The following is a 19,332-nucleotide window of genomic DNA, read 5'->3' as shown; positions in this document are numbered from 1 at the left end:
ATTTAATTGATGTTTCGGTCCACGTCTGGGACCTTTATCAAGACGTGATATATATATATATATATATATATGGACTGAAAAGAATTGTAAAATATTTGGAGGGTTGCCAAGTTGTTAGGCACCCCCCAGGGATTACATTTTCTTACCTGTTACCCCAGTCTGAATAAGAGGAACTGAAGTTGAAAGTAGAGGGAAAAAAAATCGCTGTGGGAAGCCATTAACAGTGAAGGACAGGAGATCTGAAAATATGTGTGCTATACAGAGAATAGGGACAGGGCCTTGTTCCTGTATGTATACAAGATGTCCAGGGGCCAATCCACTTGTCTAACGGCAGATAAATCTGGGGCTTTCAGACACTCTTCATAAGACTCCCTTCCTCCTCCTCCTCCTCCTAAGGCTTTCATTTGAGCAAGTATGAGATGGCACAGCTGATATTAACCCAAAGAATGCCGAGTCAGAGATAAAGCATGGGGCCCCTACACACGCATGAATAATCCGGGGATTAAGATGAGCGATTGTATTAAACCAACTGCTCCATATCATTTACTTATCTGATTGCCAGGGCAAGGGTGGGAATGTGTGGGCGCTAATGCCCGCTCTTTGTTATCTCACCAGGCTCACAGATATGGGGCTAATGAAATGGATGCAGCACAGCCGGATTTTAAACAGGGAGAAATCAAACTCAATTACATCTCTTGCATAAGGGAGGATTGGAACTTGGAGAGCATTTTAATGGATTGATTACTATCTTCTTAACATTAAAAAATGCAATTACTCTTAGGGGTTTATATTGGAGCAAGTGAAATGTGATTTCTAACACAGAATCATTCTGTGTCCTAAATGTTTCATATAAAGTATCAAACTTCTAACATATTCCTACATCCCTCAGCCCTCCAAATGAATTCCAGAGACAACTCCTTGCAAAACTGAACAGGTCACTTACTGGGTAGTGTAACAAAGGGCACAAAGTTTGCCTACGTCTAGTAACCCATAGCAACAATTCAGATGTTTGCTACCTCCTAAATTGTAGACAGAATCTCAGCTATAAAGCAGGACAGGCAGGGGCGATCCTGGCCCCTCCGCCGCCTGAGGCAGCAGCGGTTGCTGCTGCCCCCCCTCCCCGGAAATTCGCTCTTAAAGTACCAGGAGCAGCATTTTTGCTGCCCCTGGTACCTAGTGGGGCGCTGCCACCTGAGGCGACAGCCTCAACTCGCCTCATTGGTGAAGCACCCCTGAGGACAGGGCTGCCGCTTACAATGGGGATCAGATAGGATATGTGCGACTGTGACAGAATGCTCTGTTATAAAGATAGCTAGAATCTCAGCCATAAAGTAGGACAGGACTGCTGCTTACAATGGGGATCAGATAGGATCTGTGTCACTGTGACAGAATGCTCTGTTTCAAAGATAGCTTGAATCTCAGCCATAAAGCAGGGCAGTACTGCTGCTTACAATGAATACCATGAAATTCACTTCTTTGCAAAAGCACAAAAGCAACTATAGCTTACTCAAAATTTAAGTTATTAATTTTCCCACACATTATATTCACCCACAGACATAGTTACAACTATTGGAAATCTGTTGTTAAAAAACTGCAGAACAACTGTGCCTCCCAATTACCTCCCACTGCCCTGCATCAGAACATGTATTAACCATCAAAACATTTAAATTACAGATTTACAGTGTTAACAAAAAGCCCTTATTTTTAGAATGTAAGGTAACTGATAAGTATATTTCCTCTGTAGTATAATCCTTTTCTGCTCTTCCCCTGAACCCAATAACCAGAGGCAAAGGAAAACATCAAACCCTTAAATTCTTAATGTGTTTATACCTTGGAGGCTCCTCCCTGGAATGTACAATACCTGCAAATCACATTCTGTGCAATTGCTATTGTGATTAAAAAGAAGAAAAAGCCACCTGGTTGATGGAGTTGGCAGCACAGGAAGCCAGACCGGTTCCGACTGATGCAATCAGGAAACAAGTTGGGTCAAAGGACACGGGAGCCATGGCATACCCAGCTGATGCAGTTATCACCACTAGGGCTAGAAAGAAAGAAGCAAGAACAGAGGTTATATATACATCATGCCCATCAGTTCATTCTCCAGCAGGTCTGGACTGGGAGTCAAAATAGGCCCAGGCATTCCAAGTACACAGAGGCCCAAATAGTCCTCCACCAGCCCACTAAATAGTAACTATGGGATCGTATAGCAGCCCCTCTGGCATTTGCCAGAACCCACAGATTGCCAGTCCTGGCCTGTTCCCCAATGGAGCATGCAATCTAAAGTCCCTACCAAACTCCCATCAGTCCCCACCCCAGCAAACTTACAATCTAAGGTCCCTATCACAGTCACAGACACTACAGTGAGATTTAGCAGAACCCAATTAACCTGCTTGTATTTATTAAGACTGAGGGAGGAACCTGGAGCTCCTGGAGGAACCCACACAGACACAGAGAGAACATACCAACTACAGCTAAACCCCCATTTTATTTTTTTTAGAGGACCAGAAAAAAATGGTGTAAAATCACGGAAAATCTAAGATCAGGGAAATGCATTAAGCATTATTATTGATGGTACTGCAAAAAAAAAAAAAAAACAGTGTAAAATAAGGGAAAAATTAAAATCAAAAGATTTAAATTAAGGTTTCACAGTACACTTAATAGCCTACCTGTAAGCCTGATTTTTGAGAGCCGTGCCAAAACACCTGGTAGGGTAGATATTTCGACTTTCATTTCCCTCCAGCCCCGTTCCTCATTGGCTGAGGGCGGTAGCTTGTGATCAGCTGGGGGTCCCTGAGTAGTTGCATTTTTGTATGATTCAGGGGTAGGTAAAGGGAAAGTTGTGGATATGGCTTTTACTTCTTGTACAATTGTCTCCTCTTGGACAGAGCTTTCTACTGTCTCTGGTTTCGGCTTGACTCTTTGGTTTAAGGTTATGTGCTGTGTCACATACTGGAACGAGAAAAGGACATTCAGGAATCACCTGCCAAACAACAGGAAATAATGCTGCCTAAACTGCATGATATGGCGGGGTTATATACATGGTTTAGGGTACACACAGAAGGGTTATATGTAACCCAGTTACAGTATGGTCGGCACAACAGTATAGTCAGAAATAATGTTAGTGGTAGAGGGTAGTGAGTAGTCATACAGCATGGTGAAATCTCAGACATTTCCAGGAGAATGCACAATAAACATTACTACAATAAAAGGAACCCACCAAGCCATTATTGCTTTGGTACATACCAGACTGAAGAACAAGGTTAGGGAAATGACAGAAATCGTAGTGGTACATACCTTACATCTGGGTGGATGAAATAAAGGCCAGCGGTCAGGGTGTCTCCTGCATATCTGCAGAACCCGACAGGCGATAAGTTGCCCTGTGACTTTGCCATGAAGCTGTGCCAGGCACATAGCTGATACCCCTTGGACGGAAGTAGAAAAGGGTAATGGTTAGGGTTGGCATCAATCATTAGTACAATGGAAGCAATGGAATATTGGAATATATTCTTTGAACTGACCATTAGCCAGATGGACAAATGTTTGGCTCCCCCAGACTGGAGCCACCACATATGCAAAGACCCAAGTCATTTGGGAACCTGGGTATAACACAGCATGCCTGGGTGCAGGTAAAATGTGTACAAAATAGCAAATAAATACCGCACTTAACAGGCTCAGTTAGAGTAACTGATTTTAATAGAAAAACAAGAAATTCCAACGTTTCGATCACATCATAGTGATATTCCTCCGTGATTTTCTATTATATATATAATAATAATATAATAATATTGATTTTGTTTTCTATTAAAATAATATATATATATATATATATATATATATATATATATATATATATATATATATATATATATATATATATACTTGTGCCACATACAATATACACTTCTTTCAGCATAAAAGTGTGTTTGTACTCCAACTTGTAAATGAGGTCTAGTTGGCCTTTAGGACTTAAAAAAAACTCACACACCCCACCCCTCCAAAACTTTGGCCACAGGACAAGCGCCTGAAATCCAGCCTTTTCTGTTCCCATTAAAACCAGCGACACATTCTCCTGCCCTGGCCCAGTATGTAAACTGCTGTAAGTTGCGTATTGAGCGAAGCCTTTCACAGGGTCATTAGCCAGGAATTAAACAAACACTCACTCGTCATTTTTCCAGTTCCTGTGTCATTCCCAAAAGCAGCAGCCAAAACCCAAAATTTTAATGCAGCCTTGGAGTGCAAGGGGAGGAAATGAAATCTCTCTTAGAAATACATTGGCCTGTTATATTAATAAGTAATGAGTTACCTCAGTGGAAAGATTAATGTTAAATATAATGTAATTACCCAAACGAGCGCCGAGTGCCAGCAGGAACGGCCCTTAAACCCCATTACATGTATATTCCCCCTCAGTCACAAGGGTACAGCCAAGTCAGAGTCAGAACTAACTGTACTGCAGCTCAGAGAGTGACCCATGCTAACCCTGATAACCAGAACCTTTAACCTCTATAATTAGAACTCTACTGGGTCATAAACACATCACTACCATTAGCACACTTTGGGCCCAGAAGGGCTGACCCATTAGAACACATCTCCCATATGTAATAAAAGGCACTAAGTTTGCCCAGGAACAGTTACCCATAGCAACCAATAAGATGTTTGCTTTTAAACAGGTGATCACTAAATGATACCTGCTGATTGGTTGCTATGGGTTACTGCCCCTGGGCAAACTTAGTGCCTTTTATTACATAACCCCTAATGTTTGGTAAATTGTATGCTTCTCATTATATAAACAGGGTTTATAAACAGGGATGGATTGGTGCAGCATCAAAGGATCCACAGAAGGTGAGGGTCTATACTACCCTTTACGTGAAAAGAACATGCCCCCTATGGTGTTGCTGTTGGAAGCAGCTGGTAGACCCGCTTCGGCTGAATGAAACATATCTTCTAAACATCCAAAAAAAATCATGTTAATACATGGTTTTTATGGGCCTCCATCAGAACAGTATCAACATTACACTGTTTCACCTTAGAACCGAGAAAGGGGGTGTTTAATGGCGGCAGCTGTCACATCATAAAAAGTTCCACTGGTAAAACCCGGGTCAATAAAAGCTGAATTTATGATCATGGTAAGTATGATCTTGCTTGATTTTTTCCATGGCTTGGGGCAGCCCCCTGCACTTGTAAGAAAAAGTTTACGGGCCAAATGGATTATCTGAGCTGGGCCGTGTCACTAAATTTTTCCACATTCGCTCTACTTGGCTCAGGGCAGATTCTGAGCGCTTAGGGCTAATAAAAACACCCAAGGGATTTATGGGACAGGATCGAATTCCTTCACCCTTTGTCTGCTGAACAGGACACAGCGGGAAGGCAAGGGAAACTCAGTATGTCCAAAAAACATATACACAGCAAATAAAATAAAGGCCATAAGAACACTATGATTTAATATAAGTAATACTAACACTAAAAAACTATTCTTCATAATATTAATGTACATTAAAAGTTACCTATAGTGTATGTTGATCATTTTTCATTGATGGTTCTGTTTTTGTAAGTAGTTGTTACTTGAAGTTCCTAAACCTGACTGTCCCTTTTTAACATGTCAAGTTAGAATGTCTAATGCTTATGGACTCCTGCTGCACAAATATGGCAGCTTCCTCGTAGAGGAACATGTGGGATCAGATGGGTAATGTAAAAGCATCTGCAAATACTTTCATGGCAAAGTTAAAGATAGTATTCAAACACAATGTGGATTTGTTAACTTTTCCTTACATAGTCTTTTAACTTTCTGACTTTTTGGATTTAATATATGAAGACCTCCACGTGCAACAGTAGTGTGCGTACATACAATGGAGACCTGATGCTTTTAAACAGGAATATCAATGGCCGTGAACTGCAAATATCTGCTTGCGTGGCTAGAATGCCATACATGTAAAACTGTGCACTTATTTACCCATCCACGCCAAATGACTGGATCACAACAGTGGTTATATTGTGATCCCCTCTGCAGTCATTGACATTATTCTTGCACCATTCACTAGTCTGTAAGTTACCAACTCAGCTTTTATGACAGATGTACTCCTCAAAATCCAGACAGCAGCACAGACTCCAAGTGAATAAAATAAAATAGTCTTTATTGGTTCCACTTTTAAAAACAGACAAGAGGATCAAAAACCTGATGCACTTTGGGCTCGTGCCCTTAATCATAGGTTTAATTGTTACTGTGATCACCCTTATAAAGACAGTAAATAGCACCATCAGCATCTTAGAAACGACTAAGGACTGTGCAGCCTCTCCAAAACGTACAGTGTAGTGATGTGTGGGCCGGCCCGATAACAGCGGGTCGGGCTGGTTCGGGCCGACCTCAGCACTTCCTTTGCAACCTTACATTGCCAGCTTCCTGCTTCTGATTTTATAGGTGTGTGCTCGGCCCTTTTGTGACATCATCGGCAGGGCGGGCCTATAGAGGGGAGGAGGCAGACGGCTCAGGTTCAGTGCAGGTCAACAGAAATCCGATTTGTACATCACTAGTACAGTGAGCTGGGAGCAGCTAATTTTTTGTATATTTCTATGACAGATATAATCTCGCTTTCTGCTAATGTTGTGCTAATTTCCAACAACCCCTAAGATTGGCATAAAAAGATTCAAGATAGGGAGCTGATGTGGACTAATTTGAAGTCCTCGATTATTACTGTTATAGGGCTGATGAACCTCTGGCCTGGTAGATTAAGTCCAGTATATAAAGTAGAGCATGTATAGCCTTAGGCTTTAGTTTTTTTTTAAATGGAATGATTTTACCAAGGATCTGGGACAAAAGAGGCTGGTCAGGGTTGCAAACGAAACTAAATAGGTATTTCTATCTAAAAAAAAAAATATTATATATATATATATATATATATATATATATATATATATACACACACACACACACACATATATATCTTCAGTATCCGCACTCCAATCAAGCAATCTCAGGGGTGCACGGCCAATTCTCAATCATATAATCAAAATTTGGAATAAAGCATTCCTGGGCCAGCAATTCCCTTAGTAAAACAAGTATCTTTTTATTTCAGTGCTCCAACGTTTCAGTCCCTCTCGGGATCCTTGAGAAAGGTCCCAAGAGGGACCGAAACGTTGGAGCACTGTGACGTGTGCAAAATGAAATAAAAATACACTTATTTTACTTAGGGAAGTGCTGGCCCAGGAATGCTTTATTCCAAATTTTTGAGATATATATATATATATATAGATATATATATAGATATATATAGATATATATATATAGATATATATATATATATATATAGCAAAACTATAACCTATATAAATCCATGTTTTACTTAAAACTATCTGGTCTAGCTGTCAAATCAGCAAGGACATGAACAAATGAGGCAAGCTGTTACACTGCACTGAAGCCCAGATATTGGGATGCCTCCCCCAATGAAACTGCACTTTCCCAGCTGAAGCAATGGATGTTTTCCCCCCCCCCTTTTAATAACCAATGAACAGGTGTGCTCCTGCTCATCTGGAGGCTCAAGTCAAGCAGCTAATTTATCAAAGATCTAGTTTTAGAGGTTTTTTATACCTCAAATGAACTCACAACTCTGGTTTTCCACAGCATGAAGATATGTCAGGACCAGCCAGAAGTATGGAGAGCCAAATACCCCAGTAGGTGCTGGAGATTTAGTAGAGCTGTTACACACATGAGTTTGGGGGGGGGGGGTACTGCTCCGGGGTGGGGATTGCTGCACATATTATAATGTCTCAGGCTGATTTCACTGCCCTCAAGATTGATAGAACTACTGAATTTTAGCAAACCGTTTAGTAATGGCCTTTGAATTGATGAGGATTTACCAAATAGTAGCCAGCTAAGGCCTAAATGTACTCATGTTATTGGCAAGCTTAACAGCTCATGGATACCACCCAGTGACTTCGAATATTCTTATAATTTACAACAGGGGGTACCATATCCCTTATTATAGGAGTGATACCCAGAGTTCCCAGTATAACTCAGCCTGCAGCCTTGTACCTCAGACCCCTCATTGACTTATAATATACTTACGCAATATGTTGGCGCTATATAAATACATGTTAATAATAAAATAGAATTTACAGTAGGGAGTACATAATCCCTTATAATACATGAGTGATGAAAATTCTTAGTGATTTTTAGGAGTATTGAATTGCTACTGAAAGCAGAGCCTGCCTTTTAAAACAATTAAACAGCAGTCCGTTCTCCTCTGTAGCCTGTTAATCAGCTGGCTTCTGCTACATTGTTTCAGGAGGCAGAATCAGCAGAGAAGAAAATAAAAAGCAAGATAATTCTTTCAGCAGCATGCTACTGTACAAATAACTACAAACTCGAGAAGTGAGAATGAGGTATGAATGTATATTGCAAAGTTGCCAAGAATCACTTTTTCTTTCCTTTTGCATATACAAAATGTATACAATGTGGCAAACTGGCAGCTTGCACATGTCAATTTTGGGGGAATTAGTCAATGGTAGGCAGGCAGCATAGGACAAAGGAGCATAAAGACAGGGACACACAGCTTCTTCCAGAAAAACAGCAGTTTATTTTCCCACTTTAAACAAACAGTGAATTATCCACAGGGGTGACCATTATATCATACAAGCAAATCATAAAATAAAACCAAGCCCACTGGGCACTATCTTCCAACTTTGGAGCAGTCCCTGACTAGGCTGGGCCCATTGTGGACTACCAGCAAACAAAACAATGTTGTGGCTCATCCCTGTACTCACAGGACTCCTTCCTGGTAGTGTTTAGCCTCCTCGCTTCCTCAATCTTTTAGCAAGACTCTCTCTGAGAGTCACAACTTTGTCATGGTCACAGGCTCCCTCTGCTTCGTGCAGTATCAGGCGGCACTCCCAGCTCCTCTGGGAGTTCCTAACACAGCCAGGTCTCCTATCTGCTGTGCCCTGCTGAGAGACACACTCTCCCATTCTAATTAACTTTAAATAGTCTTTCCACAGGACAGCTTTCCTGTGGAAGGTGAACTCCAATGTCTGGACTGGATCTGCGGAATGGAGTCTCTATCTACTAAAGTCTTTAAACAGAGCACTGATTCTCTGTTTCATAACTCCCTTCCTTGAGCCTATCTCAGTCCCTGGGGAGAAACTAAAGTCTACTAGAGTGACCTTTTTCCTCCTTTCCAAAATATCCAGAGGTTGTCCTATTTACCAATATATATATTAAAATTAATTAAGGCCTTATGGGGTCCCTATACTTCCTGACCCCCCCCCCCTGCAGCCGCATGGTCTGCTTCGTCTGTAGTTACACCCCACCCTATACATTACCACTGTGTCCCTAAGTTCACATTAGTGATCAGCAGCAATGCAATTACAAAACAATATGCACCAAGCCTCCATGAGCCCATACCAAGCACATTTCAGGGACAAATGATCTCCAACATAAGCAAACCAGGGGCCAGGATAAATAAATATATACCCAGTAGCTCTTGGGCCCTAATCTCCAAAAACAAATACAGAGACAGACAGGCACACACACTGTACCAATAAGGCCACACTGTAAGCACGGGCACATAACACTCAGCAAGACTTGAGATATATATATATACTTCCCCAAAATCCCAGCACTCACGATAAACGGTCGTCACGTAGCCTGGGTGCATGCCTCGCAAAAGCCGCATACAATCTTCACCAAAGAAGCCGCACAGGACTTATTGCAAAATAGTGCGTTTATTAGAAAATCTAACGTTTCGGCTGCAACACCAGCCTTTGTCTTTGACAAAGGCTGGTGTTGCAGCCGAAACGTTAGATTTTCTAATAAACGCACTATTTTGCAATAAGTCCTGTGCTGTGCGGCTTCTTTGGTGAAGATTATATATATATATATATATATATATATATATATATATAATTAGGGCCCCTCTAGGGACACAGTATTCAGCAGCAACACTAACAGACCATTAACAGAGTAACAGGACAGTGAGAATAAGCAACTAGCACTCCAGCTGTTGCAGAACTACAATTCCCACCATGTCTCGAAGTCCACCAGTTAGGGATCTGCTGCAGCAGCACAGGAGGTGCCAGGTAGCGGCTGTCCCTGCTGTACAGAGACAGTGCAGCAGGAAGGTATACAGAGAGACAGTGCAGCAGGAAGGTATACAGAGAGACAGTGCAGCAGGAAGGTATACAGAGAGACAGTGCAGCAGGAAGGTATACAGAGAGACAGTGCAGCAGGAAGGTATACAGAGAGACAGTGCAGCAGGAAGGTTTACAGAGAGACAGTGCAGCAGGAAGGTTTACAGAGAGACAGTGCAGAAGGAAGGTATACAGAGAGACAGTGCAGCAGGAAGGTTTACAGAGAGACAGTGCAGCAGGAAGGTATACAGAGAGACAGTGCAGAAGGAAGGTATACAGAGAGAGTGCAGAAGGAAGGTATACAGAGAGACAGTGCAGCAGGAAGGTATACAGAGAGACAGTGCAGCAGGAAGGTATACAGAGAGACAGTGCAGCAGGAAGGTTTACAGAGAGACAGTGCAGAAGGAAGGTATACAGAGAGACAGTGCAGCAGGAAGGTTTACAGAGAGACAGTGCAGCAGGAAGGTTTACAGAGAGACAGTGCAGAAGGAAGGTATACAGAGAGACAGTGCAGCAGGAAGGTTTACAGAGAGACAGTGCAGCAGGAAGGTATACAGAGAGACAGTGCAGAAGGAAGGTATACAGAGAGAGTGCAGAAGGAAGGTATACAGAGAGACAGTGCAGCAGGAAGGTATACAGAGAGACAGTGCAGCAGGAAGGTATATAGAGGGACAGTGCAGCAGGAAGGTATATAGAGGGACAGTGCAGCAGGAAGGTATATAGAGGGACAGAGCACAGCAGCGGTGCCAGCCAGGCACTAAGTGACAGCAGGATAGCCAGCATGAATACATTGTGACTTCTTCTAGCCTCCAACACTAAGGACTGCTGGCCAGAACTGCGGGCTTAAATAAATAAATAAATACAGCTCTTCAATCAGCGGGATCTACCCCACGCTTTGTACGCTTTGCACCCTCTGTCCCTAATCACCATACCTCTCATCCTGTGCCCGCTCTGTCCTCTTTAATACATGCGCGCCGCCATCTTGATTTCGGTGTCAAATGCCACTTCCGACGACGCGTTTCCGGGCCGGTTTGAGGTTACTGCAGGTCGTTTTCGCTGTGGACGTATCTCGTCATCTCTGTATGTTGTATTGCTTGCTTGCTCCGCCCAACTCTGTCAGTGCCAACCTGCTGTGTGTATTTCCCACAGTAACTACTCACTGGTACCCCTCACACACACGTGCTACTGGCACCGCCATCACCCCCCTACACACATACACGGTGCTCCTTTTGTAACTGTGATATGTATTTCCTCATACCCAATTGGCATCATCAAGTATCGCATTGTCTGGGCCACATAAACACCAGGCTAGAGACAACCCTCCTGGTACCTTCTCCCACTCACTGGTACCCACTAACATTGACTATTTTCTTCTCCCACTCACTGGCACCCACTCACACTATATTCTTCTCCCACTCACTGGTACCCACTCACACTCACTGGCACCCACTCACGCTATATTCTTCTCCCACTCACTGGTACCCACTCACTGGCACCCACTCACACTATATTCTTCTCCCACTCACTGGTACCCACTCACACTCACTGGTACCCACTCACACTCACTGGCACCCACACACTATATTCTTCTCCCACTCACTGGTACCCACTCACACTCACTGGCACCCACTCACACTATATTCTTCTCCCACTCACTGGTACCCACTCACACTCACTGGCACCCACTCACGCTATATTCTTCTCCCACTCACTGGTACCCACTCACTGGCACCCACTCACACTATATTCTTCTCCCACTCACTGGTACCCACTCACACTCACTGGTACCCACTCACACTCACTGGCACCCACACACTATATTCTTCTCCCACTCACTGGTACCCACTCACACTCACTGGTACCCACTCACACTATATTCTTCTCCCACTCACTGGTACCCACTCACACTATATTCTTCTCCCACTCACTGGTACCCACTCACACTAACTTTTCTCCCACTCACTGGTACCCACTCACACTCACTGGTACCCACTCACACTATATTCTTCTCCCACTCACTGGTACCCACTCACACTCACTGGTACCCACTCATACTATATTTTTCTCCCACTCACTGGTACCCACTCACACTGACTTTTCTCCCACTCACTGGTACCCACTCACTCACTATTTTCCTCTCCCAATGGTACACACTTTCACACACTAGTTTCCTCTCCCACTCACTAGCCTTTTTCCAGTGACAGGTACCCACTGTTACACAATGGCACTGCCTCTGAGTCATTGATCCTCACTTGTACTCATACACTAGCATTGGTATAAACATATTCCTGTTCTTACTGTCTGCTACTGACATTCATTCACTGGCATCACTTTCAGTCATGATATCCATACCCACCGACTGGTGCCCACCCTCTCATTTGTATAGTGCTCTCCAACACTGCTACTCACTCACCCATTCACTAGTACCAGCTCTCACTCACTCCTAGACTCACACCGACACACTCGCTAGAACAATGATAAAGACACTTGGAACACTCATGCTGGCAAGGATATTGAAAGATGTGCTCCACGCAGGTGCAGAAACTCACACTCACTGGTACACCCACACAAATACAGTGGTACATTCACACTGATATACACATAGACTGGTACCCACCTCACAGATACAGTGGTACACTTACACTGATATACACACAGACTGGTACCCACATCACAGATACAGTGGTACACTTACACTGATATACACATAGACTGGTACCCACCTCACAGATACAGTGGTACACTTACACTGATATACACACAGACTGGTACCCACCTCACAGATACAGTGATAAACATGGCCGAGGAGGATTTGCTTTCCCCCTGTTTCCATTCCTAAGGAGACGGAGTATACATTTTACTCACTATGATTCCTCACTTGTGTGTGGATCAGTGCCATTTATTAATCATGCACCTTATGTTCAGGGCAAAGTATACAAGGACCAATCCTTGTATACATACCAATCCAATGCAGCACTTTGGGCAAAGAATTGCAAAAGTCATTGTTCTTTCTCCCAAAGTCCCTTTGGTCTCATCCCCAGAAACACTTTTGTGCCATCTCTATGGTGCTATTAGTAAATAGAGAAAATGAGAGTTTGCTATCTGGTCCCATTTTATCTTGTGATCATATCCCCCTTCTCCAGTGTAAACAACCCCAGCTTAGCCAATCTGTCTTCATAACTAAAATCCTTCAATCCCTTTATTAACTTAGTTGCCATTCTCTGCATCTTGCCTTTCTTAATGTTCTTTGTCCTATTTAACCGTTTATAACTGAGATTCTTTACAACTTGTAGTTTCTGAGCCGTTGGAATAGGGAGCTAGGGATTCGTATTTCAAACTGGATTTTTTCATTGGTATGATCTACATGTAAAACTGCTCTTCCCCCCAAATAAAAATATTTTTCCATCACAAGTGGCTTTGTGCTGCTTTGTAAAAAAAAAAAAACGTGTTTGACAGTATAATAAGAGGCAGAAGGAAGTGGGTGCTGTGTGCCTGTGGGCCCCCGGCTAGGAGCATCTTCTGCTCAACAACATAATCTCAAAGTAGCAATTAAACTTAATTAAAGCTTATTAATTCATTTTTACATTGTAATTTGGGGGCACTGTTTCCCAAAAATGCTTCATCTCTTGCCAGCCAACATCTAAGAGGCGCAGGAAGGGAAGAAGAGAAATCCCTCGGATTTCCAAATGGGCGACTGTTTAGTGTAGCTCACTCGTTAATCTCTCTAATGCAAATTGTAATTTAGGGGAAAATGTACAAAGCTGGCGCATCCCATTAGAGCGATAGATGACACGTTATGCCTCATTAAAGGGGCTGCTTCTTACATCAGGAGATATGTCGTGGGATACAACGTTTAAATTACATTTTTTTCCACATCAAGTGGTTATTTCTTTCAATGTATAACATAAATTTAGATTACATATTTCTGTTGGATTTTGAGATGTTTTTAGTGCTGGTTTAGGAGTCCAGAAATGTAGAATCTTCCCCAAAACCCACCCAAAGATTTCACTGAATACTAAACTATATCTGATTCTTACACTGCATGTTCCATTTAAAGCACAAAACCCCATCATCTTCGAAGTCCAATGGTAGTAAGGGAAACTATACCACCCTTCTCATAGTTGGGTCATATAGGCAAGGTGCATAAACCTTCAGGGGCGTAACTACAGAGGAAGCAGACCCTGCGGCTGCAGGTGAGCCCAGGAGGTATAGGGGTCGCATGAGGCCCTAATTAATGAGCAATTTCAACATATATTGGTAAAAAAGGACAACCTCTGGATATGTTGGAGGCCCTAAAATTAATTTGCTGTGGGGCCTAGTAATATCTATTTACGCCACTGTAAACATTATCCGAAAATGATACAGAATATATTTATCCGTTATACTCACAGTGACATGGACCCCCTCTCATCTTGTTTTACAGTGAAGTGATGACTTGAAGTACCACAGCTTCCCAGAAATTCAATGCACCAGAAAGCAGAGGGATTTCATGTCCTATAATCCATAACCTCATTAAGGCGCAATTTGAGGAAGGGGTTGCATGACACTATGAGCCTAAGGTTGGTTAGGAAAGAAGAGAAGAGATTAAAGCTTCTAAGGTGAGGTGGTGAGGAGAGGGGCCAGATATACCGGCATATTTATCAAAGGGTGAACTTTCACTTTCACCCATTGATAAATGCTCTTTTAAAAATCCCATAGAAAAGAGTTGCGGAATTTCAGACTAGTGGACTGTGGGGATCCCTAACTTCACTCTTTGATAAATATATCCCTATGAGTCTAAGGTGAGTTCGAAAATGGTTTCTTTTAAATCTGTGGATTCAGCTATGTATGTGTAAAAAAAGTACATTTAGATTTATTTCTGCCATTTCAGATAGTGTTTGTGTGCCTTTTCTACATAACCCATTGTATTCAGGCACAAATGCAAAGCCTCTGGCCAGTGTCACAAAGGGTTACGTTTAGCACTTTTCGCACTGACCTTATTTAGGGATTTGCAATCACAGGGTGCAGAGCAGCAGGTGGGTGCTATCATTTAGCTGGCGGGGATAATATTATCAGGGAGAGATAGCGTGTCGCTCTGTCTCAGACCTTGTATTGGCCAGGGCTGCTGCTGACCTTTAAAAGTCAGGGCCTCCTTATTAAAGCAGTTATCCTTTGTGAATTGAGATTGGGCTGCCGGTGCTATAACATTTCCCTCAGGCTAATGGCTATGTGATTAGTGGCCCCTCACAAAATTGTTCTGACATTTCCCTGTGTGTTCCGACTTGCTAAAACCAGCACCTGCATAATCCGCCGCTATGAATCATCTGATGGAGGTTATAGGGAGATTTTACTGTCTTAATCTGTTTAATTACGTCCTGATCTTTTCCCTGACCTTAACCAGCTCATGAGCACACACTCTACCTAGCCCAGCTACAAACCAAAGCTAATTAAAGGGGAACTCCACCCAATAACTGTTTTCTACATAATGAATTCCAGTGCAAAGTTCCGTCATACATTAGTAAATCATTTTCAGTGGTCATATTTGTACATGTAATTTCCATTGCAAGCAGAATCTGCCTGGCTGTTACTGACGTCTGAAACGATGAAGCTACTGATTGCAGGTTCTTAAATGGACTTTTACTCATGCATTCTCACTCAATGGAATTTTTTATGCATTCTACTACATGGAAACATAATTTTACCGACTGTACCATGTTGAACCTCTAAAAGGGCCGTGGGTCGAACATGTAGCATATCATCTGTGTTTTGCAACTACTTTTTATGTATATGAACCAGTAGGCAAGATTGTAAGCTCTGCTGGTGTAGGGACCAATGAAACCTCTGTACAGGGCGGTGGCACCAGATGAATGTATAATAACAGAAAGAAGGGCCTACATATTTTATGGTAGTTATAGGGGCATTTGGCTGGTTCAGTCTAGGTTGGCAGAGGCACATTTGTAAGTGGTGACAGTATTACGGTTTTAAAGGGGACCCGTCACCCCAAAAAAGTATTCCAAATCCTATTTCATCATGTTAGTCAAGCAAAATGAACTTTAATTACACTGTAAAAATTATTTGAAACTTGTTTCCATCAGTCTGGGAACTCATAATTATAGCAAGCAGGCAGGAGCCATTTTGTGGACACGCCTTGCATCATCTCAGAGTCTTGTTTGTGCACCAGAATGGGGGACCTGATGTCCATCCCCATGTACTGGCTACACAATTAAATGTTTAAGAGAACTGGGGGAATGTCGGGAGAGTAGTGACATCTAGCAAGTGCTGAATGGAAAGGGGAAGTAATTGCTTGCCCTGCCTCTATGCCTAAGGCATAGAGGAGGGGCAGGCAATATTTGATTGACAGCTGAGATTTTTAAATGAGCTTACAACAGCTATGAATGCTTTAATAAAAAAAAAGAATATGGATTTCATGTTTAATTTGAAAAGGACTTTTATTATACAGCTTTTTATGTCTGGGTGACAGTTCCACTTTAATAACCTCTGACATTTTATTGCTTACTGAGTACTGCAGTGTATCTAACAAGACTTCATTGCACACATATAGGTTCTTGTTTCTGATCATTATCTGATTTGGGCTCATTCACAAATTGGGTGGGCTGCATGGAAAGGCACACTGGCCAATGATCAGAGTAACTTAATCTAAAGGGCACATTCCAACTCTCCATGTTACCCTTGCAGTCCTTGCACAGCCCCCCTTACACAACAGGAGAGGGCTCCATCTACCCAAAAAAAAGTGACTTAACAGTAAAGGTCAATGAGATGATTTCATGGGCAAGCAATCTGAATCTGGCATTGGGTTCCCAACACTGTGCCCTCTGTATGCGATAAAGGTAAATAGTGTTCAGCGGCGGATGAAGCGACTCCCTGTATGACCAACATTTACTCTCCAGCCGCTTGTACATCAAACAAACCAAAGTAGTTGGGGAAACACTACACAATAGAATGCCAACAAATACCAGTGCTACTATACTTGGGTTTATTGCCCTTTATTATTACTTATGTGCTTACAATTAACTCAGGTTTAGCTTTTGGGAAAAATCAATATAAAGGAACATACTTCTGCTACATTGTTTGAATAGTCAGAACCAGAGAACAGAAAGGTGTACGCAAACACGGAGGAATGAATTGATATTGGGAAGTTGCTTATAATCATTTATTAGGCAAAAAGATGGTTTTTGGTGGAGTTCCCCTTTAATGAAAAAAACATAACATCAGCACCCACTTTGTTCATTAGCTAAAATATTCAGGCCTGTATTCCTAAAACATATAAAAGTGAACAAATGCCAAGTAAAATGAGAAATTAAAGATCCATGAAAAGGTGAATCTAAGGAGTTATCTTTAGTGAGGCTCTGTACCCAGCGGAGAAGCACTTGTAGTGACAGTTCAGCAAAACACCAGAAGCCTCATTTATCAACACTGGGTCAAGTTGCAAAGTGAAATAAAATGGAATAATAAAGAATAACATGCAATGTCATTTTAATGCCAAGCTCCAGAAATAATACCGTCCTGACAATTTTTAGTGCAATTGTATCAGATACAACTCCTCCAATCCCTCAATAACAATTATGCTGGAAGTGCGTGTAAAAAACATGGTGAATTGCTTCTGAAATTGCACTTCGCCTGCATTCAAAGTCAGAATAAGTCCTATAGAAGCACCAGTTGGGCTACATAGCAACAGTGGGGCTTATTTACTAACATAGCTGCTGAACTGCATTAGTGAAGTTACCCATAAAGACCAGTAAGCAGTTATTTTTCATCAGGCTGCTGCATATTAGAAAATGAAAGCAAAGAGCTGATAAATGTGTTAGGAGCAAAGAGCTGATAAGGTGCAATGAGTTACTGCACTGCTGCACATATGTGAAATCAGCATTATGTCCATTGCCCCTACTGAATTTTAGGGGCAACATTCCGTCAGACTCATATCCATCTTTCCTATAAAATATATGGCTAATTCCCATATTCAGGCATGTGCAGTGGAACCCAAGCCAACTCCACAGCTGCAGTACCAATAATGAGAATTGAAGTTGTGACGTGCTAGGATTTACTGAGCCTAGAAAATAATCATTGTCAGGGTGCTACAAGAATAATGATATTATAGTGGTTATTACATGCCAGAGGAAAAGATCTTGTCAGCGCTGAGGCAGCTGCCCCTGGACTGACCTGCTGGGGGGTAGGTCACGCTAAAGAAAGCTCATAAAAATATCCATCTGTGCTGAAAGACAAACAAAGCATTAATATGGCAAGCCTGGGCTTCCAACATGTTGCGGGCGGAATTAATGATGGGACACATCTGCTGGGGCTGCATTGCTTTGCATTAAGGCATGCAATGGGGTTTTAATAAACCATAAAGGGCCATGCCGGGGATGTGGATTTAGCAGTTGTGGCACAGCATCCAATCATTTCATCATTCAGACACTGTATAAAAGTCAGAGTTTTGTAGGAATGATTCACTGACAAGGGACACGCCAAGCAATGCCAGATGAGAAGTTTATTGCACCCAAGACAGGACTATCTCTCGTTTCTCTCCCCCAATCGCTAGCAAGCCACGAAAATTTTAGCTGATGCCCCAGTTACAGAAGGGATGGAACTTGAGGTATGCAGGCAGATGAGGTTTGGCCCCCCACCACCATTGCACCCTAGGCATGTTTCCTTTTCTAAAGCTCTACTCACGAAGCGTTAATGGCGGAGCTCACCCAGACCAATGTGCCGTCCTGCTCGATCGCTGCTCTCGCGATATGCCGGTCACTCCTCGCCGGCTACTACATCAAAGCCACAGACCGCTACCAAGGTGCAGATCAAGAATACCAGGAATCCGGCACAATTAACATCAAGATTCGGCTTTATTCACACATAGGAAGGATGACAGTGGAGGGTGTACAATGCTAACGCATTTCATGCCCCATAGCTGGGCGAAGTGCCGACTCCTAGTTCTGACCCTGATGCCAAAGTCCCTGGTCCTAATCTCCAGGGAACACATGATGAATTGGCAGCTTCCTACTAGTCACAATGTAGCATGGGTATCAAGTGCAGTGGCATAACCACAGAGGAAGTAGATTAGGCGACTGCAGGGGCCCGGGGTACAGTGGGCTTGGTGGGGTTCTGCTGCCTTCCATGCTATGTTGTGATGAGGTAGCTGCCAATTGAACACGATTATGTGTGGGGGTGAGTTTGTCCCAGTGTTAAAGAGCAAATCAGAATTTGTTTGTTTGTTGCTAAATA

The 19,332-nt window shown here is 42.6% G+C and overlaps 1 protein-coding gene across 1 annotated transcript in view; it reads right to left on the bottom strand.

The window, feature by feature from the left end:
• The window catches only part of cox10.L (cytochrome c oxidase assembly factor heme A:farnesyltransferase COX10 L homeolog), a 55,187-nt gene extending 44,036 nt beyond the window's left edge, over positions 1 to 11,151 (bottom strand). The window contains 4 exon segments of the mRNA NM_001096945.1: positions 1,917 to 2,041; positions 2,667 to 2,949; positions 3,295 to 3,422; positions 11,049 to 11,151. Coding sequence (NP_001090414.1) covers positions 1,917 to 2,041; positions 2,667 to 2,949; positions 3,295 to 3,422; positions 11,049 to 11,055 — 543 coding nt within the window. The 5' untranslated portion in view covers positions 11,056 to 11,151.
• Positions 11,152 to 19,332: the final 8,181 nt, after the last annotated feature.

The sequence above is a fragment of the Xenopus laevis genome, chromosome 9_10L (assembly GCF_017654675.1).
Source record: "Xenopus laevis strain J_2021 chromosome 9_10L, Xenopus_laevis_v10.1, whole genome shotgun sequence".
Classification (NCBI taxonomy): Eukaryota; Metazoa; Chordata; class Amphibia; order Anura; family Pipidae; genus Xenopus; species Xenopus laevis.
This window is presented reverse-complemented; position numbering and strand designations above follow the sequence as displayed.